At 33.4% G+C, this 27,413-nt stretch overlaps 1 protein-coding gene across 1 annotated transcript; it reads left to right on the top strand.

The window, feature by feature from the left end:
* The first annotated feature begins 533 nt into the window (after positions 1-533).
* Positions 534-25,838, top strand: Nrt (Neurotactin). Its single transcript, XM_083078627.1, has 7 exons — positions 534-778; positions 3,961-4,188; positions 19,615-19,806; positions 20,630-20,840; positions 20,925-21,420; positions 21,637-22,302; positions 22,441-25,838. Exons 2-7 carry the CDS (start codon positions 3,970-3,972, stop codon positions 22,829-22,831), a joined length of 2,175 nt encoding a protein of 724 aa, XP_082934753.1. The 5' UTR covers positions 534-778; positions 3,961-3,969; the 3' UTR covers positions 22,832-25,838.
* The last annotated feature ends 1,575 nt before the right edge of the window (positions 25,839-27,413 follow it).

Below are 27,413 nucleotides of genomic sequence, written 5' to 3'. Positions count from 1 at the left end.
TATTAAATTGTGTGTGAAATATTTAAATACTGCCACTTCCACAGTCATTGACAAGATGTGACAATTTAAATATTAAGTTTTAATTCAATCGATTATATATTTTAATACAAACGATGTTGAAAAAATAGTTAGAATATGTAATATGATTTATTAAAAATAAAAATATTCAATATATATAAAATATCAATATATACATATATTTGACGTTATACAATAGTTAGACATTTTCACATTTTACTATATTTCATTATAATTAAAATAGAGCAAAATTAAAACCGATTAAATTCTAATTAAATAACTTACATTAAACAAAATTTCTAACAGCATATATTCATTGTATAAATATATGTATATAAATATATGTAAAATTGGAATTCTGATTATCAATTTTTAACTTGCCAACAATCGTATAAAATTTATCGACAGACGATGTACTACTTAAATTATAAATTTCCAATAAGATGGCGCTCCAAGGATCGTCGTCGAACGCTAGATGTGCTTCATGGTGTTCTTTTTGCCGGCGTCCTAACGGTAGCGCCAGTCGCGCGCCTGGCGTCCTTACGAAGGTCTCGTATCTTTGCTGCGTCTCCGTAAACGATCGAAGAGAGTTCCGGGTTGCGGTTCCGGTTCCCGCAACGGAAACGAGTGAGAAACATCTTGAAAAACGATAAACGAACGTCATCGGGAATTGCCATCAGCTGCTCCGTTGCTTTTATGGTCCACACGAACTTGAGCGAGGAGAAACAATAACGGCGTCCGTTGACGCGTCTCCGAGAGGGTGAGTTTCTTCGCGCTTTTATCTCTATATATTTGTATATATTTGCATACGCGCGCGCGCGCGCGAATGCAATTCTCTCGCATCTTATATATCTATTCTAAGCGCGAGTGCGAATTTGAGGACCGTAAGATTTTGAGAAAGGCTGCTACAATTTTGGTTGATAAATTAGACAATATCAAGTATCGTGAAATTTGTTTCAATTTTTTTCTTGCGATTCGAGTTTGAATCGTCACGTTCTATGAAGTAGAATAGCTCGATTGAAGCCGCGCCAGTGGAAAAGGAGAGCGCGTCGGGGCGATTGTCAAAAGTGCATTGTTCGAAATCGTGCGGATGGCGGCTGCTTTTGGCGTCTCCTTTCGCGCTCGTCGAGCGATACGTTCGGACTCGAACAAATTGTTTTGCAAGATCGAATCCACGTGATCCCGACGACGCTATTACACCGAATCGAATAGAAACAATCGCGGATATATTGATTAATCACAAAGAAGCGATTAATAAACATTAATATCGCGTTTGTTCCGAAAATTTTGCGATTGCTCCGAAAATTTGAATTGATTAATGATGCGCTGTTTCTCTTTGTCAGATAAGATCTAATAATATATAAGATATAATAATTAACTATGTTACATTTTGCATTGGTGTAATCAGAATTTTTAAGAAAAGAGAAGCAAACTCCTTCTCTAAAAAGCCTTTCTTTTTAATTTTAAGAGAGAATTATGTTCCAGCAAATAAATGACAACATTATTGCACTAGTCGCATATAATTTTAAATGTTGTATTATTGCAAAGTACTAATGTGATATAAGTAAAACTTACAAATTAAAATTTGAAAAAATAATAATAGAGATAAAATAGAGAGGATGAAATCAATTTAAATATAATTTTTGTAACGCGCGCATAATAATTTCTACTCAATTTTCTATTTTTAAACATAATTACGCTCGTTTTCATTCGGAATAAGTAGGTTTATCCGTAAAAAAACGTATCTTCTGCTCGCCATAAACGGGGCAATGATCCTGATCTTTCAATTTAACGATACAATTAAAGAGGCTTAAATCTCTATATCTATATATATCTATAATAGAATATCGATATCTTTTCACTTAAATATCCTATATTATATTAATAATTTTCGATATTTTCTCCAAAGCGATATCGCGAAATTGATCGGAAATTTAAGCGGAAAAAAATCTATTATAAAATAATAAAACCACATGCAATTAAACATTTAATATATTTATATTTATTAATTTTATTTTATACTTAACTTTAAATATTCATATTATTTATTGATAGAAATATACGTTCTACAGGGTAGAATAAAAACTGCAAATTTTAAGTTAAAAATTCAAGAATGAAAAAAAAACAGCCATATTCTTTCGAGATCGCATTTTCTCGTGCAAAGTGCATATCTATTATGCATAAAAAGTTTTCTGCAGCAAGTCGGAGCGACGACAGTCTAGCGTCGCGATGGCCAGACGTAAACCGATCGATCATGTGACACCGGTCTATGAACTAGTAAATAGTCGGTGCATTAAATAGTAGTATGTGCATCTTCACGTTTTGCGTCTTATGCAGTGCCATGTTCATTCGTTATTTACATATTTTCATCACAAACTCTTTCGTCGACTTGTCACAATAAAATTGTTACATGTATTAAATATATTTTATCTATACAGGGTGTCCCTGAGCATGAGCTCACGCACTTGTGAGGAGGTAGAGCGCAATAAATTAAATAAAGAAATTCTATTCCATGTAACGATTTTTGTAATAATAATAGAAATATTAATTACTGAAAGTTCATCACAGTTACTATTAAGGTCAATTTTAAGATTGACAGAGGCACTTTCAGAAAAAACGTTTGATACAAAAGTTTCTTATTTTATCACGTACAATTCGAATCTGTAATAAAAAGTACCATGTTCCCCTAAAAAAATTCAACTTCCGATCCGGATAGCGTATTTCCGGTCAAAATCAAAAGTTGAAAATATCATCATTTGATAGAGCGTACCCGATTTACTTAAAAATTGTTCGCGATTTTTGACAAAAGCCATTTATTTTCATTTTAAAAGAGGTGTACGGGTGGTCTGGGACACCCTGTATATTTAATTTCTACTATTTTAATTTTTATTGTCTCGCGATGCGATATATACATTTTCTCCGCATTATAAAATTTGTTAGAAATATGAGCAAATGTAAAATTTTATTCAATTCAGCTTTTTAAATATTTATCGCGATTTTGATGAACATTCACGCGAATATTCTCTTCTCGTAAATTCGATCGCGGTCCTTATGCATCACGATGATAGAGTGGCTCAACCAACTGCGGTAAATGAAATTAAATTTGGTTGATCGGGGTAGCACGCTAAATCATTTAAGCGAGCATGCCCTGCAGGGCCTGACAATGAGCGACATTTCGTAAATTGTTTGACGCACGCAGGACCATAAATCACTTTCCCGATGCATTATGCATCGAAATTTTATCGCGAGTAACTATTCTTGACGATCTATCAGACGAGGATCGAACGGAAAATAAATTTTACGTATTAAAAAAAAATTTAATGAATATGTTAGAAAAGTCTCTTTGCATAAAAGATCATTCCTAGACGAGTTATGTTCGCATGCTAATCTTCCTGTATGCGTTTTTACGCTCTAGAGTGTCATGTTTCAAGGCAAGAGGATATCGATTTTCCGTATACTAGTATACTAGTATAAATATCAGAATAAACAAGTTGATGGTCTCGGTAGAGTGCTCTAAAACACACGAGCAAGAGAATCCTTGAAGGGAAGCATTATAGTCGGCTTGCAAGATTTTTCGATCCATCTGTATGTTGAGAGAAATCTTGTAAACATTTTAATATCGATTTTTAATAGCGATTTCGATAATTCGACAGTGTACACCACAAAATAAATTAGCATGAATCAAAATAACGAACAAAGAGGAGAAATCGTTTGCTCTGTCATATGTGTGACAGCTGTTGAATAGCAATTGAATATGATTAGAGCACTGAATATCCCACGCGGGCTCAAATTGAAGATTCGTCAAATGGCTGTCGCGTGTATCATGATATATTTTAGCTCTTAAAGCGCTCCAGTAAACTCCTTATTTAAATATTCTCGTTGAAGTTCCTGCGCGCGCGCGACTCCTTATTTAAAGCGTGCTTTCTCCGTTCTCGATTACAGGAGCAGAGAATGAGTCAAGCGGATCAAGATCAGGACAAAAGCATGGACAAGAAGGAGATCGCCGAGGAGGAGAGGGAGAAGATGCTGAACGCCGAGAACACGAAGCACACCGGCGCTGCACCTGCCCTCGATCTCGAGTCCGAGGAGCAGAAACCGAAGAAGAAGATACCGATCGGCGGCATCAAGATGCCCGGATTCTGCCGCACCAAGAGCAAGGAACCGTGCAAGGTACGTGACGTCATGTAATCTCATTGTCAGCTGTGATTTATACGCGGCGAAAGGATCTATTCGAACGAGACAATGCGATTACGAAATTTCCAATTCTACGGGCCTCTCGTGCGCATTTTTGCGCCTTTCTCAAGGTACGTCACACTTGTATTAAATGCAGCAGGTGTGGAAAATGCAGCATTAATAGAGCTATTGTTCAACGATCGTATCACTGTTCACATCTGCATCATCGATGAATAATCGCACAATTGCCGGTGCATTTTAAATTTATCAAGCGTTCGTGAAAGGTTACAAGAATGTCAGATACTAAGCGCGTAGGCATTTAAATTACACGATGCGAAATTACAAATGATTTCGAAGAAACTATATAAATAAGCCTTTACATTTTCGAGGATACAAATATCTTGCAGGAAATATTTACGCGAACCCGTTAATAATTTAATCGACCCGCGAATTTATCGGACTCGACATCAAGCATTTCCGCTTATTGTTGTTTGCGAAATGTCTAATCGATAGCAGGTGCAACGCTTGACGCCACCAGGCTTAAATCGATGGGAGGAAAAAACGTTATGGTATATCTACATGTGATACCCCTTCTTTCGCGCGCTATGGAAGCTTTATTTTTTTTCCCGAAGCGAATCACCTTATTGTCGCGAATAAAGCTCCATGGTAACGGTGGGGAAAAAACAATCGATGATGATCGCATCGTATGAATTATTTGCATAGTCGAATAGCTTGTATTTGAAGTATTTTAAATTTCGAAATTGTATTTTCACGCGAACGTGTATCCCAGATAAAATACGACTGCATATTTTAAACAAGCAAATTATAATGTATAAACAAATAAGAAAAATGTACAAGATCGTGTTTCTCCTCTCCGTTAATTTAAAATAGAAAGTCTCGTACTCGTAGAAAGTTCATACTCAAGGAAATGTGAATCTGTATTACTTCCTTTCATGCGCACTTGTTTTCCTATCCTCTATTTCTTTATTTTCGCTATCGATATTCCTTCACCGTGAAACAGCTTTTTATGTAGATAGCGCAACATTTCTTTTTTAATCGAGCAAACATCTCGTCGGCGAAAAAAGGAATTATGTACCGTTTACCGTCTCACGCGAATAATTACACTCTTACCTTGGAACGCGCGCGGTAATAATTATTATTTTTGTCGACAATATACATATATATAATATCGGAAGAGAAAACTCACTTTTTACCAGTGACTAATGTAAGATTACTTTCATCAATCGTAAAGTGACAGAAAAATGTAAGAAAGATATATATTACTCGTCATGATAACGTAATGTTGTCGAAAAGCAAATCAAGACAACATATTTTCGTAATAATTTTTTTTCTCCCTTTTCCTTTCTTCTCGTCGACAACTGAAACGACGACGATGATCATAAGAGAAGCCGGCGCTCGATGCCGTTGCACCCAACTGACTCTTCTTTAATTGACTTAATTCGCCTTATTAACCGTAATTGGGGAAGAAAGTGTCGGCTGTCACCTTGCGAGGAACCATTCTACCATCATTTCGGTTCTTCTCGCCTCGGTTCAATCATGGACAGAGTTTCCTGCCTCTTTCAATTAATCGCTATCATCATCTTGTGACATTTATAGTCTGGATACATTTTTTCCCAACATCTTGCTCTTAATCCGATGGTCTGTGGAACTTTATTATACTTTATTAAACTATTATAGCCGCGATATTTTATTATTAGAATTTTCGTCTTAAAATGTTACAAAGAATTTGTCATTAAAATATTTATCGCGAATTTAGGAACACCCTATATATTTCTTTCTTCTTTCATTCTTATTTCAACCGAGCTAGTCTTATGAATTTTCTTACTCTTCGCGTGTAAAATAAATACAATAATAATAAAGGGGAGATAATTGCAACAGCATTCAACAAATTGGATTAACAATTGAAAATTTTATTGCAAGCATTGTTGCAAATATTATAATCGTCTAACATTCATCTCAAAATTCTTTTCTCAAATAATATTGATACATTTCTTCCTTCGACCCATTGAAACGTGAGGAAGTGACAAAGGCATGCAGTATCACAGATTGATTTTTATGCTATGTCGAGCTGAAATATCGTTCTATATCGTTTCTCCTCCAAATCTTTCACGATGTTTGAACGCGATAAAACTTGTGTCGCGTGTATTTTTGATGAGACCAGGCTTGCCGGAATTTGCTGTAGCGTGAAACATCTGCCTAAAGCCACGTAGAGAAAATGTGGAAAACTAGGGCGAGGAAAAAAGGCAATATAGCGAAATGTGATTTTTCTCTCTAATGGCAAAAAATGTAACATTATACCTTTATTATTATATCCATTTATCTATTAATTTACTTTATATCTTATATGTTTTATCTTTCACTTATTTTCTCTCTCCTTTTGTATAATAGAAGCGTCATTGTATTATTTATTCATTATTGCTCCGAAAAATTATTTTGTCCGATTGTGTAATAAATTAATTAAAATATATTTAATTAATTTATTACACAATCGGACAAAATAATTTTTCGAAGCAATAATGAATAAATAAATATATATAATTGTGTAATAAATTAATTAATAAATAATATAAATCGACATGTATTTACAATAAAAATAAAAATAAAATTTACAATGAAAATTTCGTCAAATCGCGGTAATTTCTATGTCGCGAGAACCGATCGTTCCAAACTCCTACATCTTAAATAGTCTAAATAAAGAAAATAAACGCGAATTAATCATGGCCAAGCCATTGTGCAGCATTTCGCTGCAACATGCCGGTCTTAACAATCAATCTGTTACAGTGTTCAATCTTCCCTCTATTGATAACGTTGTAAAGACAGCGCGATATTCATTCGGCGAGCTTTCTTTCAGGACGATTGACTCGGGGAACGAGTTCTCGGTCGCGTAGAATCGAGGTGAATATTATTCAACACCCGGAAGCTGCGTCACCCTGGGTGAATAGAATAGTGTCGGTACGTCTAAAACGAGTCATTACCGAAGAAAGCGTTCGTATATAACCGTCGTCGTACATAATGCTGAATAAGATTCTTAGCACACATCGGGAGGTGAAATCCACAAGAGTTTATCCTCGAAGAGGATACGGGAAAGGATTTTGGGTACACAAAGGAGGCCGATGTTGCACGGATGTTGCGGATGTTGAAGAAGCGAAAATATTAGTCTTAATTCGTCGTAATTCTTATTCCGGCCTCCTTTCGCTTCCCCCCTTTTGCTCGTAAATCGCGGGGATTTGTTGTACAAACGCGATCGTAGCCGGGGGGAACCAATTGATATATCGCTCCTCTTGTGGACACAGCTTTAAGCCATAATTATCTTTTTCCGATGATGAAACGACGAATTAAAAAAAGGAAATAAAAGCTTCGTTGCTTGGATTGAGATTTGGCATGTGTAAAACCCGTAAAAGAATTTTTAGAAGAGCCATTTTGGATCAAGAGCAGTTGTCGTTTTATTCATTAACATCATTTTGCCATTTGCGCTTTTGCTACATGAAATTATAAATTATGCAATTTGATTGAAATTTTGATGTTAGAATTAACATCGTAATCTGTTTTGTACATTAATGCATAATGTTTAATTTTCCTGTTACCAGAATAATAAAATATACGTATGTGTATTAATACTTGGACAATTTATAATTTATAAAACATACATATAATTTTATTTTATTTTAATTATATTATTATAATAATTTTTTAATTATAATAATTTTATTTTATTTAAATTAAGTATATTATTATAATTTATAAAACATATAAATAATTTAATTTTATTTAAATTAAGTATATTATTAAAGTAAATAATATATCGTTTTATGCTGGAAGTGCACGGTTTTTTTAATTCATCCACTTAGGGTTAACCTCGTTTCCACGTATTCGTGAAGCCTTAAATAAAGCATCGAAATAAGCCGTTGCACGCGATTATATTTTTCCAGAATAAAATTTCACAAAACTTCGAAGAGACCCATTACTTACGAACGATTTCTTATAACGACCAGGTGCGTTCCCATGTTCGACCGATGCCCAGATTTCGATCTATCGATCGAATTATCTATTCGCGTGACAATTTCGAGAGAGGAAACGAAAAGTATAGGATTAGGAAGCCCGAAGTGTTGTGTTTCACGTAATTGCTTTACATCAGCAACGATGCCGGACTTGCGGCAAGCCTTTATTTCTATACCATCTGCGCTCTGAATTAGACTGAATTAGACTGAATTAGACCAATTGCGTTTGCACCCGCGTCGTAATTTCCTTTTCTTTACCGTTCAATTATTTCAGCCAGGAGACTTTAATCGTTTTAAAGAGGCTTTCTTGTAAAATAGTATTATAACGGCATTTAAATGGAGCATCTATCTCTCTTTTACTTTAACATTTATTAGTAAAGTATGTATTTATTAGTAAAAAACTTAATATTATTGTTATAAATTTTTTAAATTACAGTTGATGCATATAAACTAATGCTGAGATTTCATAATCAAATCATACATAACAGTTTGATTGATTAATCATAGTTACTTTGCTGTTTATAAACGCGAATCGACCGTTTCTTTTTATGTAACTTTTCTTTACATAGCTTACAGGCTTTATGTAGCCGTTTCAAAGTTAATGAACGCTCGGACATGAGTTTAATTAGCATTAACGTGCAAGGTGCAAACAACGTTTAACGTAGTCACTTGACACGCGAGAGGGAAATCCTTTGCTCTATCATCGGTTTATCTTACATTCACACATGCATGCGAGCGTCACAGTTTATGATTTTAATGTCAATTTATGATTCGAAATTTCGGAGGCGGGTCAACGGACGTTTATTTTATCGGAAATAACCGGAATAGATCTATTCCATTTTCCGGCGAGAAAATGTTACCGATAAAATGAACATCCGTGACTGCGTAAATTTCTTGATGAGACATCCGCGGATTTTCTCGTTTCGCTTAATTAAAATCGTATATTATAACCACACCTTAATCCTGGCGGTTGCAATAACATTATTTTATCGTGATACAACGTGCTGGATTCCATATTTAACACACAATCGAATCGCATACTTTCGTGATCATTTTTTTGAAAGAAAATTAAAACGCAATTGGCAAAAAAATGGTTTGTTTAATATGTTATAACAACAAAGGATATGAGCAATCCGAATCGGATTAAAATAAAAAAAATTTATATTTTGATTACATTTTATCGTGAATCATAGATCGTCCAAAGCGAGCTTTAATAAAGCAAGTTTAAACCGACTAAAAGTAAAATATTGTGTATGCAATTTAAATTCTGATTTATATTTATGATATGATAATTAACTAGTTTCTTGTGTTTTGTTATGTATATATAAATCCATGATTAATTAAAGATAATTAACTTAATTAGATTAACTCTTTCATTCGACATAATTTTCACGAAAATGTAGTTTTTCTATATTTCGAAAATATATAAATGTAATAATAATATTCTTTTCGATATTATAACGAAAAATAGATTTATCGATAGTGTGTTTTTTGTGGAAGTTTTAATTATTATTATTAATTATGAGGCATCTATGAACAATTTGGGATTCGGTCGTTTCTGCCATCTGCTTCCCTTTCATTCTTTCATTACGTTACCCGCCCTCGTTCCCGCTGTCGCCGACGTCTTCTCCTCCTCTTTTTTTCTCCCCGACACAGAACCGCTTTTTTGGGGGTCGAAACTCAGAGGCCAGAACCAGAATAACCGGAACCCCTACTACACCGAGCTTGCCACATGGTTGGTTATGACATGTAGGCTCGTATTCGTATCGATTCATGCATATCGCACGCATGCAAAATTATGAGAAGCCAAATAATATGAAAGTTTTCGCAAAAAGTGATGGAAGAGATACTCGACATGTGCGAATAGAACGCGAGATTCCACATCGATATAATCTACTTATTGTTTTATCAATTTTGAATAAAATAATTACGAGCATGACGCACAAGATAAAGTTAAAGAAAATGAATTTTACCGTGCGATATAATTGATAAGATGTTGGTTAAAAATTATATTTGCACAATTTTACAATTATATAGAATCGTATTCATTTAACTCGCAAGAATACAAGGTTCCAGGGAATTTTGCATATAAAATAAATTAGAAAAGATAGACACATCTCTCTTCCTCGTAAAGTTTTTCCATAGATGTAAGGCGGAAATTACGCATAATCAGATAAAAGAGTGAGAAATGCATATATTCGCCGGATACATTTGAACACACTTGACGCATTTCTGTCGCCGTCAAGTCGGGAGTGCTTCCCGGGGTGTTAATCATCTCGACGATTCATTAGAATTACGTCATTACGGACAGATGCGGATCTAGCGTACGCTTCGTAGCGCGTTCCTTTTCCACGTCGCCTCTGCGTAACTCGCAATCAGATGTAACGAGCGCGTTGCATCCGTTCACGGCTCTATTTATGCAAATGATAATGCTCTCTCTTTCTCTAGGACCATCAGGAAGAATAAACGATCGTTCTACGTCTCACTCGTCGAATTCATCTCTCTGTCTTTCCTTTCGTCGACGTCTTCCTTTTCTCTTTCGATGCGTTCGCTCTGTAAACAGCGACGATCCGGACAATGGCCTTTGTATAAATCGCTGCGTTCTATCTCGCGGTCGATCGTCGATGTCTTAATATACTCTAGCTGTGATTTCTATCGATTGCAGGAAAAAAAACGCGATATAAAACGAGGAAAATATCTCGTCCTTTTTTGAAGCCTGAAGAATTTATCAGCAAATTATTTATATGGGAAAATAGCTGACAGGATTAATTAGCGTGTGACGATAAATTCTTTCGTGGCAAATAACGGGTGTTTTAATTTAGAAATTTTTTTTCTGCATACTAAAAATAATTTTTATTTTTTTAATTCTTGTCGTTCTCTCTCTAAATGCGATTTATTTGGACTTGATGACAGGTAACATAATCGTCCGTGGCAGTGACATGAATACTTATGTAGATTTCGTCATTACTTCGACGGAAATTGTAAATCAACGTGCGTGACAATGATTGTCCTTACAGGTGTCGGTTTCGAAAAAGGTTTGCAAAAAGGTGGGCGAAATGAAATTCTGAACTTTCGACAAGAGGGAAAGAGCGAAAGAGAGAGAATTTGCATCCCTTCGCGGCGACACGCAAATGCGTATTTATAGAACGTTCGTGCTCGAGGGTGGCTTCCATGCGGCAACTGCGAGCACGGAGAGGGTTGAGAGAGCCGGAGGAGGGTGAAAGTTGCGTCTGATATCGATTTCCGCCCGACAAAACCCACCACCGATAGACGGTCGAGGCGCGAATCCTACCGGCGCGAGCGCCGACGTTTCCATATTCACGAAATTCAATTTAAACGAATCTTATCTATATTGATGAATTTAATTTAATCTATATCATCTCAGAAATCAGTTCAACTGTGAAATTTAATTTGACTTTCAAAGTGTTATTGTTACGAATTACATGTCTAAAACGAGAAGTTCGAAAGATCGTTAACCTTTTCAATAGGTGTATCGTTGAAAATAAAAGCGAGACAAGTTAAATTCTCTTAAAATTCTTCTCGTAAATTTTTTAAAACGTTGAAGCTATTCGGCTAAAAACTGGATGTATGATTATCATTTATCTTTATTCTATTTTTAATATTCTTAATAAAATAAAATTCGTTTCATATTGTATAATAATATGAAAAATTCTTTAAAGTACATTTGAAATATGTTATTTTTGTGGATAATTAAACGACCAGAAAGCATTTTTTATTCGCTTATAATAAAAATGCTATTTATTCTTCTTTTAATCGAAGATTATTTCTCTTAATTGGAGTATCTATTGTATTAAAAAAAATTCCTTAATATTGCATTTTAATGCAAAGAAAAGATTTATATTTAACGAGTATATTGAAGTTAAAATTATTCTCGCGAGTTGAAAATGGATATTCGATGAAACGCAAAGAGAATAACAATAATGTCATTTTCTTTTTTTCACGTTTTATTAACATTTTATTTCACCCAAAAACTATTCATCGCGCATGTTATCCGATACTCGTGTAAATATCGAAAAAAAATTATCATTGAAATATTTATCGAGTACCTCGGACTCTTAATCTCCGGGATACTATAACGGGGTATTATAAATAACTATAAAAGTTTGTCTCATAAAACGATTAAACGCGAACGTGAAGCTGCAACAATTAACGATGCAATCGATACGCGATTGGCCACTCGCAAATCGTTTCTCCCCTTTTCGTGTATTTTTGCGAAAATGTAAGAATTATTTACGAACGAAATAACGCACGCGTGCTTGCGTTCGACATGCAATATTTATAAATGAAAAAGCGGAACTGTGGACGTCCTGCTGCACGCAAATGCGGCCTCGTGAATGGAAAATAATGTAGATACATAAGCGAGTGTATTTGTGAAATAATATGTTTGCGCACCACACGAATCCCTGTGCAACGGGGACCGGGAAACGCGTAACTCTGCGTATACGCGTACTGAATCCGTAAATAAGGCTTCTCTCCGCACGTCAAAATTGCATTTCAAGTCGACGAGATATTTTTCGAGCAAGGATTATAAACCCGAAGCGGAAGAATGCAAAACGATGGATGGAATCGACGCGAAACGTGTTCATCCCGACTCTTGGCTCAGAGCACGTATATGTCTTTAAGATGCAAGAAAAAACGAGGCCGTGGTATTCGGCTACTTATGAAGACATGATGGCGACACCATATGGTACATGAGACAGGAGGTGGGATGGCACTAAAGATGATCCCACCGGTTATTGGATAATCGATCAAATTTTAGTCGATTCAGACCGAGTCATTTTCGTCGAAGGGAATTTGAAATATCACGCGAAAATGCGACTAATTATTTATGACATATAAAATTGATATAAAAATTGATGCATTAATATACGTTCAACATATTAAATATGCTTTCTACGTGAGGTTATTTGCGACAATGCCTTTTAACATTGTCACGAGTTATTTAGGTTATTTAGCTTCCCCTTCAGGATAAACCTTTCAAGTATACTAAGTCCTCCCATTATCGTCAAGATGTATCCACACACACACACACACACATTGGAAAAATATATTATATAATTTTATATTATATAATTTTTATTATATAATTTTTTATGTATAATTGTATATATATAAATTTATTTTTTTATTAGTAAATTTTAATAAAGTGAATAAATATACAAGTTAAAATTAAAAATAGAAATTCGCAAAATATAATATTCGAATAAATCAAATTTTCGACGCGCGTGTCCAAACGATAATTTGCGTCGATTGTTATGCCTCGTGTTATTTGGAGAGCTTATGTATATAAATCCGAAAATATTCTAAACATATGGATACGATGAGGGGAGAATACAGGGTTATCATACGAGGGTGCTGGTTACAGCGTTGTGAATTCGGTTAAGCAGAGATGGCTTTCGATCTTACACAATCTTACACAATGGAGCATGATCAGTAGGTATCTATTTACAGGCTTCTCGAATCCTTACGAGGGGTGAAAATTATGTCGAAATGACATCAATCAAGTCAATTACTTTGACACCGAAGAAATATATGGAAATGGCACAGCAGGATAAAATGAAGAACGGATGTTAGGAGATTTACGTTTCGCATCACTCGTGTAAATAAAAAGTGAAATAAATTTTTATAAATCGAAAAAAAAATTTATGCATATTTATGACAATGATGAGATTTTAATCTATGTTAAAACAAAGTTCACCGAGATTGAAATACCAAAGTTCATCGAGATTGATATGTCATGCAAAGTTTGAAATGAAATCAAGAAATGAATATCAAAAATATCTATTTCCTACTCTCTAAAAGTGAATCAGTGTATTATCACTGTAATCAGTGCTGTACTTATAACTGCTTGTAATCAGTGAGTATTTATTGTTTTTCAGTGATAATACACTGATTCACTCTAGTGAAAGTAGTATATATATTACTTTCACTAGAGTGAATCAGTGTATTATCACTGAAAAACAATAAATACTCACTGATTACCTTCCAAATTTTGATACATGTTGAAACAATTTGTCTTTACGTTTGGTCAAATTAATTTTCAATCAATCTCTGTATTAAAAATTAGTTTGAATTGATAAGAATAAAAATAAAATATATTTATTCTTCGAAGAATTAATTCGTCGAAAGCTTTTCATGATGAATATTACATACCTTCCAAATTTTAATACATGTTGACACAATTTGTCTTTACGTTTGGTCAAATTAATTTTCAATCAATCTCTGTATTAAAAATTAGTTTGAATTGATAAGAATAAAAATAAAATATATTTATTCTTCGAAGAATTAATTCGTCGAAAGCTTTTCATGATGAATATTACATACCTTCCAAATTTTAATACATGTTGACACAATTTGTCTTTACGTTTTGTCAAATTAATTTTCAATCAATCTCTGTATTAAAAATTAGTTTGAATTGATAACAATAAAAATTTAAAATAAAATATATTTATTCTTCGAAGGATTAATTCGTCGAAGGTTTTTCATGATGAATATTACAATGAATATCTAGTCACAATTGTATATATTTCTTATATGACATTGTATATATTTCTTATGCATTCTCATCTTATCGATTGTGCTTCGTCGCATCATAAGAGCAGTGATGTCGCGAAATGCGAGGTTGCGATACGATGCAGGAAGAAACCTAGGGCGCTACTAGATGCATCAGACGTATAATGCAATGCCGAATCCAGAGTTTACAACTCAGCATCTCTCCCTCCTCGGCACAATGCGGTCAACGTATACATAAGTCACTGCACCCGGCGTCCGCAGTACATAATGTACTTTCCAGATACTAGCGTAGTAGAAACGGGGCGCGAAGAAAAGTACCTAGATGCGGAAGAAGATTGAGAGAGAAAGAATATTCTCTGTCGAGAGGATGACTGTACAATATCGAAGAGGACAATGAGCCTCTTGAGAAGTTGCAACGTGACGAAACTTGGCGAAAAGTCAAGCACGTTTTAGAAATTCTTTTCAAAATAACGTATTGTCATTTAATCTAACTACATATGCAATTTGAAATAGTTCTTCAAATGGATGTTGAAATCTAGATTTGAATGTCGATTTTAGACACATAAATGTCACAAATTTACTATACTAATATCATTATTAATATTTAATAGATAGCATATCTTCTGATATGTATATAATCTATAAGTTATATAAATAATTTCTTATAAAAAAATATTTTTTTTCAGACTTTTTTGCTTTTTTTATGTTTTAAATCTCCACAGGAAATTAAGTAAAATGAATAGATAAGATAGGAAAATATATGCGCAATTATGCTAAAAATATTTATTTATCTCGGATGACGGATAGGCAGAAAAGGATGAGTCTGGATAAAAAGATGACTAACATAAGAGGTCCGAATAAAATAGCCGGTCAAGAGAGTAGAACGGCTCTCTATCGCGGGAAGGTTACGAAAGTCGGAAGTTTCGCGATAACGACGTTTCGCATCGGGGATCTTCTGGTGTGAAACGGTAAATGTGCGGTGTTAATGATTACTCATTTTATCATGTGAGCGCAATCTCGACAGGGGTTACTCGTGCGGAGAAAAATTATTGCTCGCTTACATCTCACGCGAATTCTACATTTTATATAAACAGGGTGTCAAGGCAATATTTTCCCAAACAAAAATTCTTGTAGCTTATCTCGAGACCTTTTCAAAATACTATAATAAAGTATTTTTTTCATCGAGTACTTTTCGAGTTATGAGGCTTGAAATAATTTCTTAATTTTTACATAAACCATAAAATATCTAGTAAAATATTCATTTTTCGATTATCTTACCTTAATTCTTTTATGTACAAAATAATGAGAGGAATTAATTGGTGTAAAGAAAACACATAATTGTTTCGAAAAAAAATATGTAATTGTTAATTGCAAATTACATATTTTTTCTTATATATATATTTGTACTTTACAGAGAAATTGTGATAAATAATGTTAGTAATAAAGATTAATGATTTCCTTAGGTCGGAAAAAAATTTTGTTGGAAAGCATCGATTTTAAATTTGTATTAAATAGCCTCGTTAATGGCGATCCACTTATGAATGATAACTAGAGTATTTTGTTACACGTATGCATTTCGAAATCCCGTTACTAGCTCGTAAGTCGACCTCGCGCCCTCATTCGCGAACCGGTGAATTCGACAGACTGGAAAATTGAGGCTTTCCTTCGCGCGGTGGTCACCCTCGCTTCCGGCGTGGCACCTGTGATCTGAGAGAGAGGACAAAGAGAAAAAATTACGGAAATTTGACATTTTTCGATTATGCGTCCATTTAGCGTTAAATGCGAGCCCGTTTTGCTTCGCGTTCAAGCGATAAATCTTAGGACCTTAGTCAGATATAAAGTTAAAGCAATGCTAACTGGAGTTATATGTGTAGCAGCGTTGCTAAATGGACTGTCGGATTCATTTTTTTTTAATTTTAATATAAATTACAATGATGCTTCTCTATTTAATAATGTTGATTAACAATTTAGTTGCCATAAATAACATTTGATCATCATCATATTCATCATTTGGAATGCACACATGTTTCATTTATTATCGGATAATAAATGTCTAGTGAAATGACAAGATGACGTGTAGAAATAATTCATATCGAGTAACCGTTACAAAGTAGATGTAATTTTCCAGAAATGGCAGCGAGTTATTCTTTGTGCAGAAACCATAATATAAAACCATAATATAAAAGAACCGCCCTTCTCGTGCGGCGCCACAATGGGGCGACTATCCGTTATATGTCATGGTGAAGGATACTGTTCGCGACAGTGAATCTATCATTAAAGGACCTTGACACAATATATATATATATAATTTGCAATATTGCAAACCTGATGTAACGATTATTTCATTTTTATATTATTAAATCGAGAGTATTTTAAATTTTTTATGTCGTTAAAAAGCGAGACTATATTAAATAAAATTCAAGACACACATCTTGTATGAAATAAAATTCAAATTGCAGTTTCTGTGACATTTCTACTTAATTTCTTATTTAATTACGATAATTGCACTATAATAAAGCTATAGAAGTAAAGAGTAAAATGGTTTAAATTTTGAGAAATCCTACTTTAATATATACAGAATAACATTCTCGAAATGGTTCTTGTTGAGAATCATTCTAAACTCGAAACCGAGTAAATAAGCTTGATGAGTGTTTGGTTTAGTCAAGAAGGTATTGATGATATATTTATATTGCACATCAAACCATGTGTTTTCAAACCAAAAAGTGTCAACCAAAAATAGATGTAGTTTAAAATATTTTTATGAATGTATATATGAGTTCGCGTTAGTTTTCTTGCGTTAATCTTATTCGCGATCATGTTATATCTCAAAATGGATTCGAGATTTAAGTCGCCTTATTGTCTTAACATTAGCTTGCTCATTCTGTGGCTTCATTGACTGTTGTGATTTTTTTGTTGCGCAGAATGTCTTTCAACAAGCACAATCTTCAACAGGATTGTAATTAAAAATGTAAGAATGTAATAAAAAATGTAAATTTATCAAACAATGATAAATACAATCGATCACAACGAATGCTTTTATTAAATGCATCCTGCAGTCACGGTGTGCGACCTTGCGATACCCGTTGCGTGAAATTTATTTATAGAAATTTAGGTGCGGGATCCGGGATGGCATTCAAGGGAAATACGCATACGTGAACGTGAAAGCGGTCAGGCGTTGCTGTGCACCCTCTAATAGAAGGAAATATATGTTCCACGTCTTTAACTTTGATCATACTTAGCGTCAGCACGCTTTTTAAACAAAAAAATAAAGTTATCTCTAAAATATATCACTTGCAGCTTTTCTCATTTCGAATCTTCAATTATGTTTTATTCGGAAAAGCGACGTTTTTTCTAAAAATATAGTCTTAAATCATTTTTTATACGCAGTCAGATACTAAGAAAATAATATTGAATAAATCATTTGCTGTCTACTTAGCAGATGCAACACGAGATTATCGTAATAGATACATGTAACGCTTATTAATTATATTAATCGTTATAGGAAAACGAAAGCCCACCAGCATCGTATGAGTAGGCGTCGCGTACGTGCGTGCATGCGTATATTTTACTGATGCGGTAGACGATCATGCCACGCGACTCCACTTAAAAACATTCGAGATCCAAATATAGTAGCACATACAAGCACGAAATGCACCGACAAGTTTATAGTAGAGAGATTGATGCCTCGAGTAATCGATGTGCGGTCTTAAGGGATTCAGAAGGAAGAACTTTGAGAGAAGAGAGAAGATCTTTTCGCTTAAATTAGTGCCGAGATGACAGCAACTTAATATCTCAAAATATTAATCGTAAGAGCTCTTTGCGTCTCTCTTCGATTTATTTTACATAAAAACGTTTAATTTCGAATAACTGCAAAAGTATTTTAAACTATTCTTGAATTATAGAAATTTTAAATGTCCCATACATGTGTGTGTAAAATATTTTTTATTTTTAATAGACGACATATGTGTTGTCTTTTTCTATAGCTTATTCATCTAATCACTCTTTAGAATGGCAAATAGTCATTATCAATTTTATTATTGTCGCTTCGATTCATTCTTGAAATAATAAATGATCGTTTGCTTTTCTCTGTCGTGTACAATGGGAGTTTAAAGCATGACGCTGCCCCCCGAGACAGCTGGCTTCGAAGTATAGCGCAGAAGAGATGGCATCGGCATAAGTTATCGCTCTGAACACATTCGAGTCTTTCAAGAGCTTTGCACAGGAGTGGCGTTACTCTAAAAATAATAATCTGTTGCGTTTTTTTCTGGGAATAGAAGAGAGAGAAAGAAGAAAAAGAGCAAGAGTCTGAGCTCCAGAGAAGACTCCCGACAAACGTCTGGCGACAGCGACAAGCACGCATCGTCATCCGGTCGATGTCGTTTCTTTGTCCTGTCGAGATTGACCTTGATTTCGCTGCATCCGCTCGTCGTCGTTTCGAAATCAAACGATTGCCTTGACTTTTGACTTTGACTTTAAAGCTCTGAAAATCATGTCGTGTGTAGTATCGCTATAAATACATCTTTTTTCTAACTAAACTATCTATATTTACTTCTTTCACACACATTTCCCGAAAGATGAATTCATTATTATACTTATTTCACTTAAAATATCCCAGACAGCACACATGTCCAAAAGACATCTAAAAGACGATTTAAAGACGTCTTAAAGTCCTCTAGACGTCTTTAAGACATCTTTTGGCCTGTTTGTGCTGTCTGGGATAGGATATACAAAAAATATAGCTGATTGGAATATTTGCATTGAAATGATAATATCGCCACATTTTACAGTACTTTAAATGTGAATATATTAATTGAGTAAGAAGAATTGATTTTTTGATATTTTGGACTATATTTGGTTTGTTCGATTTCAGGACGATGAAACGAAACCGACAGAGCCCACAGATGCGGAATCAGCCCCCGTGGTAACAAAAGAGAGCGAGCAGAATACCGCGGAAAAACTTACCACTCCCGGTAAAGATTCTAAGGAAAAGGAAAGACGAAAAGGAATTCTGAATGCTATTCGGATACCTTTGGTATCATCCGTTTTCCCTAGGAAAAAGAAAGTAAGTTCATCGCGAAAAAATATCTGACAGATTATTAAATAATATCGTCATAAATCTTCGAAAGTTTTATTAAAATATTTAGAAGTATTTTTCTATTTTTAAAAAGAAATGGAGGATATAAATCATCATTATTACGATAAACGAGGAAGAAAATATCCACGAAAATCCAACATGCATTTACCTACCATTTATTTAAAAAAATTTGCATAATTCTTCAAATCCCAAGCACATTATACAATTCTTTCTCGTAAGATTTCTTCTTTTTTTTCTTCTCATATCTTCTTCTTTTATTTCAACCGTGTTTACACGAGGAGCGAAATAAAAAATGTTGGAGAATATATGTATGAAGTCTTTGATGAGTCTTTCTAAAGGTGAAAGATAAATTATAATTTATATAAGGACTAAGGAACTTATTATCTTTTACGAACTAGATTATTGAACTGAACATCTCTCATATATAAATTAGATAATGATAAATATAGAGATGTTATATATGTACTGTGTATATGTGTATACACATAATATTATATATTATTAAAATAATATTATAATTTATTGTATATATTATATTAAAATATACAGTACATATTTTACACATCTTTATTTATCGTAAATAATAAATTATTTAATAATAAAATATCTTAAAATACTTAAAATATATGAAAATAATATCATAATAGGTGCTTTCCATTTACATCAAAACTCAGATAAATCTCACTTCTGTCTTTCTTCAACATTCATGTTGAAGAAAGACAGAAGTGAGATTTATCTGAGTTTTGATGTAAATGGAAAGCACCTAATAATTGTTATTTTGTTTTTTCAGGAAGATGAGAGTGCAGAGTTGGGACCGACTGGCGCCGCGGGATTAGCAAGTGTTGAAACTCTTGATGACAGTGCTGATAAGAATCCTATCAATGAAGACGGTATGGAAACCGTGCGTCTCGACGGAGGTGACGGAGCTGATGGTGTCGAATCACCGAAGCATCCCTTGGTGGTCTGCATATCGACACTCAGAAGACACGTGGTTCTTTCAGGTAAAAAAAGAGTGGAATTTATTATAATATATTCTTGACTTATATTCAACACATTAATTGTATTACTTGAAATTATGACGATAGCGGTGATTCTGCTGATCCTGCTCAGCGTCATCATCATTGTTTGCATTGCCTGCGCTGGACCCAGAAGAATTCAAACTCAGACTTTGAAGGATGGCAAATACATCGATGCGGTAACGTCGTGCGGACTGGTACAAGGCGTTCTGGAGGACGGCGCCTATGCGTTTCGCGGTATCCCTTACGCGATGCCGCCGATCGGCAATCGTCGCTGGCAATCAGCCGAGTCCTTGAACCGTATCGAGAAATGCTGGAACAGCACTTATCTGGCGCACAATTTCTCCAAGCACTGCTGGCAACGTGATGCACAAGGTTCCGTACACGGCGAAGAAGATTGCCTCTATCTCGATGTATTTACCCCGGCAGTTGGTTATCAGTCTCCACTGCCCGTGGTTGTTATGATCGGCGCCGAGACATTGTTCGGTGGCTCGCCCGGAGTAATGCAACCTTCAGCTAAGTTGGCGCATGTTCGCGACATGGTATTTGTGCGACCAAACTTCCGGTAAGATATATATACATATATACATATATTCCACATATATTTGAGTTTTTTTTCATCGAAATATTTTTAAAAATTTTACGACACATGTATGAAATAATATAGTCTTAAATATTTAAAATCTTAATACGCCTCTTAAGCTTAATAAGCTTCAAAACAATTAAAAAATATTTTTAATTAATCACAAAAATATTATTTTTATATTTATTAAATTTTTAGTTTGGGAATTTTCGGATTCTTGGCAGCCGAGCCTCTCACCAGAGCCGCTCATCCTCCAACCTCGGGTAATTACGGATTGTCGGATATTATAATAGCCCTTCAGTGGGTGCAATCTAATATCGAGCACTTTGGCGGCAATAAATCATCCGTTACTCTTTGGGGACATCGGGCAGGTGGCACCTTAGTAACGACATTGATCGGCTATCGCCGTGCCAAAACCCTCTTCTCGAAGGTATGGATATCCAGCGGTAGCGCAATCTTCCCGGGCAAAGAATTGAATGAGACGGAGATTTTGAGCCAAAACTTTCTCGATAATGTTCGATGTAATGATGCCGCTTGTCTAAGAAACAAGAATGCCATGTATCTCATGGATGGCGTACCAGATATATGGTATATACGTAATGTGAACTTGCCTGAAACAAAGGAAGTTGAAGTCTCCAAGAGACATGACTGGCTCGTTCTGGATGGTAGTATTCTTCAAGAACACGTCGGTCATATCTTGGCACAGAACAAACATTTGGTAAAAGTAGTGATGGGTACTACCGCGCACTCTGGTACACCATCGCAATTCTTATCCGAAGCTCCTTCTCTTAATGCAACACAAGTTCAGCAATACGTACGAGGGTCTCTGCTCGGAACTTTGGGTTTAGCGGACGAAGCTCTCAAGTAAGTGATCATAATATTATGATTAACAATCTCTATTTATTTATTTAGAGTGATAATATTTTAATTCTTTAGTTTTTATAAAATAATAAATTGCGTTATAATTTTAGAAAGCAATGTTACATATACTCTATTTTCCAGACGCTACAACGCCACGTTGAAAGGAATGATTACAATGATTTCCGATATTCGTGTAATCTGTCCATTGCTGACAGTTGCTAGAATGAGAACCGATATACCGTTTTATGTAGCCACTCAACCTCGTCGTGGACACTTGGCCGATCCGGATAGCGACGCCGCGGCCATTCTAGGGACTTACGCCGCTGTCACACCTGAAGAAAAGAGACACGTATCAGCTATGCAACAATTATTCAATCATTACGTGTGGCATGGCGAGGTCGCACAAGCTGACCCATCGGGTGCGAAACGAGTCCTCGTTGTTGGACAAGACACGCTGCTCGAGCAGGACTATCCTAATTGCGATTTTTGGATAAAGGAAAATATCGTACCTCTGTATGGTCGGGTCGATTGAAAGGGCTCTCGCCGCTGTGTAGTCTCCGTGTTAAGATCTGAAAGCTTGTTTCCCGAATATAAATGCGCGCGCGCGTTGAATTTTCCGAGGATAAGTCTCACGGCACAGATACGTACTTTGACTATTTAAATAGATCGATATGATAAGTGTTGTACGAAATTACGCGAATTAATGATTAATTAAACTTAATGACTATGCCTTTGTGGTGCGACGTATAATAGTAGTACCTGTTCGAAAAACACATGACAATTAATTAATATATAAAAGCTAAAGTAGAAAATAACAATTAAAAAAAGAAATAAAGAAATTTATATGTAGATATTTGTGTATGTCGACGTATAAATTCGTTCTCAATGCTAAAGAATCAATTGTAATATTTTACAAAATGTTTAGCAGTGAGAAATGAATGTTCTTTATATCCGTGATCCGAGATACGTGCGTTCGACCACAAGGCACGTGGATTATTATGTATGTGTATAAATGTGAATCAAATTGTAATATATTGAGCGTAAGAGGAGAGGAGAGTGTGACGAAGAAGACGTGCAGGAAATTACAAACGTAAAGCTTAAGAAAATTGAAAAAAAGACCGATAGTGACGTATATTATACAAATAGCATTCTTGCAAGATGCGTAAGACCACACAACAAATGAATACGAAGATAGAATAAACAAGAAATAGCATGCCTTCAGCCTTACAAGATGTTTGGATCAAGTATTAGTTGTATTTTGAAGGAAACTTTCTGAAATTTAAATAGAAGATCGACGCATTTTGATACAATCAAGAATTAAATCGAAAACTTTATGCTGCAACTTAATAATGCAAAGTTATTCTTTGTATGCTTATTCGTATCCAACTGTCAAATAACATAAAATAACGTGAAAAGTCTCAGAATATAAAGTTCTAAGTGTAGATATCAGAATATTATTATGGCAGGAACAAATTTGTATCTTTATGTATAATGATATGGACCATATTTTGTGCATGCTATGAAAAATATTTTTAGGTCTGTTTTTGAAGAAAACATAATACGGGACACATATGCATTTTATCGCGTTTGTGGAAGCAAGTTTACCTCTAACTTTTCTTAATAACAATTTTTTATACGAAAATACATTTTTATTATGGATATTTTTTATACATGTATATAATACTTAGTTGAAAAAAAATGCTCCTTTGCATTACAAAGGATCTACAGAGACTGAACGAATTTAGAATATTCAGCTATCTAGTTATAAAGTCTTCAAAAAGACTTTCTATTTTATTCAGATTGAAGCTGCCAAATTTGATATTTTTTATATCGCATATTATCTACTTGGATAATAAAGTTATTTACTACAGAGAATATTTGAATTTCTAGCATGCATTACGTACGCGATAATTTTTCTGCGCGCCTCTCTTCCGTAAACGCGATTCGTGTCCCAAAAATGAAAAGTGATCTTGATCATCTTTAATTAAGAGATCACTCACACATCAATCATGTATTATGATTATATTACTCAATGTGTTATTAAGTCATTTAATTTATTTTCACACTAATGTGATAAAATAGCATTTATTCAAGAAATATCTGTATAAGTTGTTTTATTTTATATATTATATATATATATTGATAGATTAAATCATATATAATTAATTAATATTTGGTATTATTTTCATATTCATTACATGCACACAGAGAACAACAGCATTGGTGATAAATACCCCAAATGACGTATACTAACTGAATACAGTCAAATATAATTCAGAATACATAAGGATTCGAGAGAATATTGCTAGTATATTTTTGTTTTATATATATATTTATATATATATTAAATAAAAATCTTTTCTAAATATATCTGGCAACGAAACCATGTAGTAACGAGCGTTGTATTCCGTAATAAAATAAAAAAAGAAAAAAAAACATTTTTCAGAATATAGAATGTGCATAGATATTTTGGATATTTAAACCGCTTTTACTTACTCTATCCGCGATTCTTTGTATGCGAAAGTTGTATAGGATCTGTTATTTGTTCGAGCAAATAATTTATATGTACTCTGTCAGACATACACATATTATGTATTCCCGTAGGATGTGACATATGCGCCTTGCTTATGGCTACCCATACAGCACAGAATACTGCAGTAATATTATTAATATTGTTGTAACATTGCAGTAACACTGCAATATTACCGCAATATTGCTGCAATGTTCTGCTTTATGGATAGATAGTATCCATGTGCAAAATTATTATTGATGGCTTATACTCTTGAATGTTAGCAAATTAAATTAAAGGCGATTATGTGCATTTCATCGAAACTTTATATATATTTTATATTTTTTTTTATATTTGCCTCATTCGCGAATAAACTATGAATAACACACATATACATATATCGTTAATATATACAATTGTAATAATAAATTTAAATTATTTTCAATTTTCGACATACTTTCTCAATTTTCGAATATTTTCAATTTGAAATGTCATATATAATATACATTTCTTTACGTTTTATTTAATAATCTTTAATAATTTTTAAAAGAACGGCGATGTGTCGCTGTAAGATAAGTATATAAATATTTTTACATAGATATTTATTGTACTAATAATGTAAAGTAACAGATGTATGATTTTTTTTAATTCGTCATCGATATGTAACAGATGATTCATTGACTTATTTGTACGCGGCAATATTTTTATATATTGTGAATTAATTTTAAGTAAGAAACACAGTTTTTATTTTTATGTATATGTACATCGCCAGGGCCTCGTACTATCGAGAAATATAAGTGTGAAAAAAATTTTATCGAGACTGATTTGAATCTTGTACGTATATTCGCATTTCTGCAGAAAATATAACCATTTGAATACATAAGCCGCCGCCGAGGCTATTTGCACATCTTTATAATGATGCAATGTGCATTTGATATTCTGATCGTATTTTTCTTCATATCAATCACGCTGTAATGCAATTTTGTACTGTATCCACGGTACGATCAATAAAGTCATATATAAAACAGTATTTAATCATTTTAAAATATGTAAAACACTATAATTCTAAAATTGGTCCTCTCTTAAATCTAAATCTTTATGACATTGGATTGAAATAAATATAAAGAGATTAATGTTCTTTGATCATAAATACACACAAATATATGAAGCATAATAAAAAACATAGTCGACTGAAATTAGTATTAAAATGTTTTTTGTCGATGTCATGTAATTAATGTAGAAAAGAAAGCATTTTTCGTAAGATATTTATTTAAAAATGCTTTCAAATTACATATAACGCAGTATACAAAGAAGATATAAAATGTTCATTTTCTGCAAAAAAAAAAAGTTACTCTATGTGATATGAAACATTGAAAAGTTATGTGACTGATAGTATAAAACATATAAATTTTATTGATCAATGTCATAAATATGATATTTTCTCTATTTTGCACACTCCTCGACTAAAAAATATCAAATCATCGAAAAGGCTACATATTTTACAATATGTCAATTTTCTATATTTATAGACGATCTAGATCTCAACAAAATATAAAAGAGACCTATAAATAACAAATATGTATTGATATGATATCTGTTTTTTTTGCTATTTCTTACAAAAAAATTTTATAATCCATATAACGGAGATTTACAGAAATATTTGTAGAATCAAATTACTAAGTTTTTGTATAAAAGATAATTTTAATATTTTATTGCAGTTATTTATATTCAACTTTTTCGAATCTTCGCTTTTTCACTTTTTGTCTGGTGCATTTATTAATAAACAGTAAGTATTCTTATAAAAAAAGACATGATAGTTTATTCATTCTTGAAAAATCTAAGATCTAGAAAAACTTGATTTCTCTTTAATATGTTTGAAACACATGTATTCGTTAATACATAGACTTGAAATATCTTATAATAATTTTATTACTATGGCAGATTGCTTGTTTTAAGCTTTTGTTAGTATTATATCATAGACGTTTTCTTTAAACACAAATTTTTGATCATATAATAATGGATTATCCTATTATTTTCTATATTTAAAAAATTACTTGTATATCGATGTTTCTATACATCTAATGATTCCATTGATAATGATTCCATATTATATAAAATTTGATATCTTTTTATTCTCGCATATAATAAATCGCATATAATAAATTTCCTTTTTATTGTCGCGTATTAAATTGTTATAATAATCGCAAAGCGATTTTATGATATATTTTCGTCTTTTTCTAAATATATATAATAAAATACAATCTATAAATTTTATTCGCGCAAGAAAACATACATAATATATTCTTCAACAGAAAACATCAGAAATTCATTTAAGTTTATATTATAACACGATATAAATATTAAAATATTCAACAAATAAAATATTATAATTTGGCAATAATTAACTGACCTATAAAGATTTTAAACATATAAGCTGTGATATTGATGCCATATTTAAATGTATAAGAAAAACACTACTCGTATTAACCACTACTCGTATTAACCAATAATTGTGCAAGGTTTAATATTATAATGAATTTCGATTTTTCCTAAAGAGCCTCATAATTTAACAACAAAAATATTACAAAAAAAATCATGAAATTAG

This window comes from Camponotus vicinus, unplaced genomic scaffold (genome assembly GCF_025532165.1).
Source record: "Camponotus vicinus isolate PSW18456_S1 unplaced genomic scaffold, iyCamVici1.0 SCAF_1, whole genome shotgun sequence".
Lineage (NCBI taxonomy): Eukaryota > Metazoa > Arthropoda > Insecta > Hymenoptera > Formicidae > Camponotus > Camponotus vicinus.
This window is presented reverse-complemented; position numbering and strand designations above follow the sequence as displayed.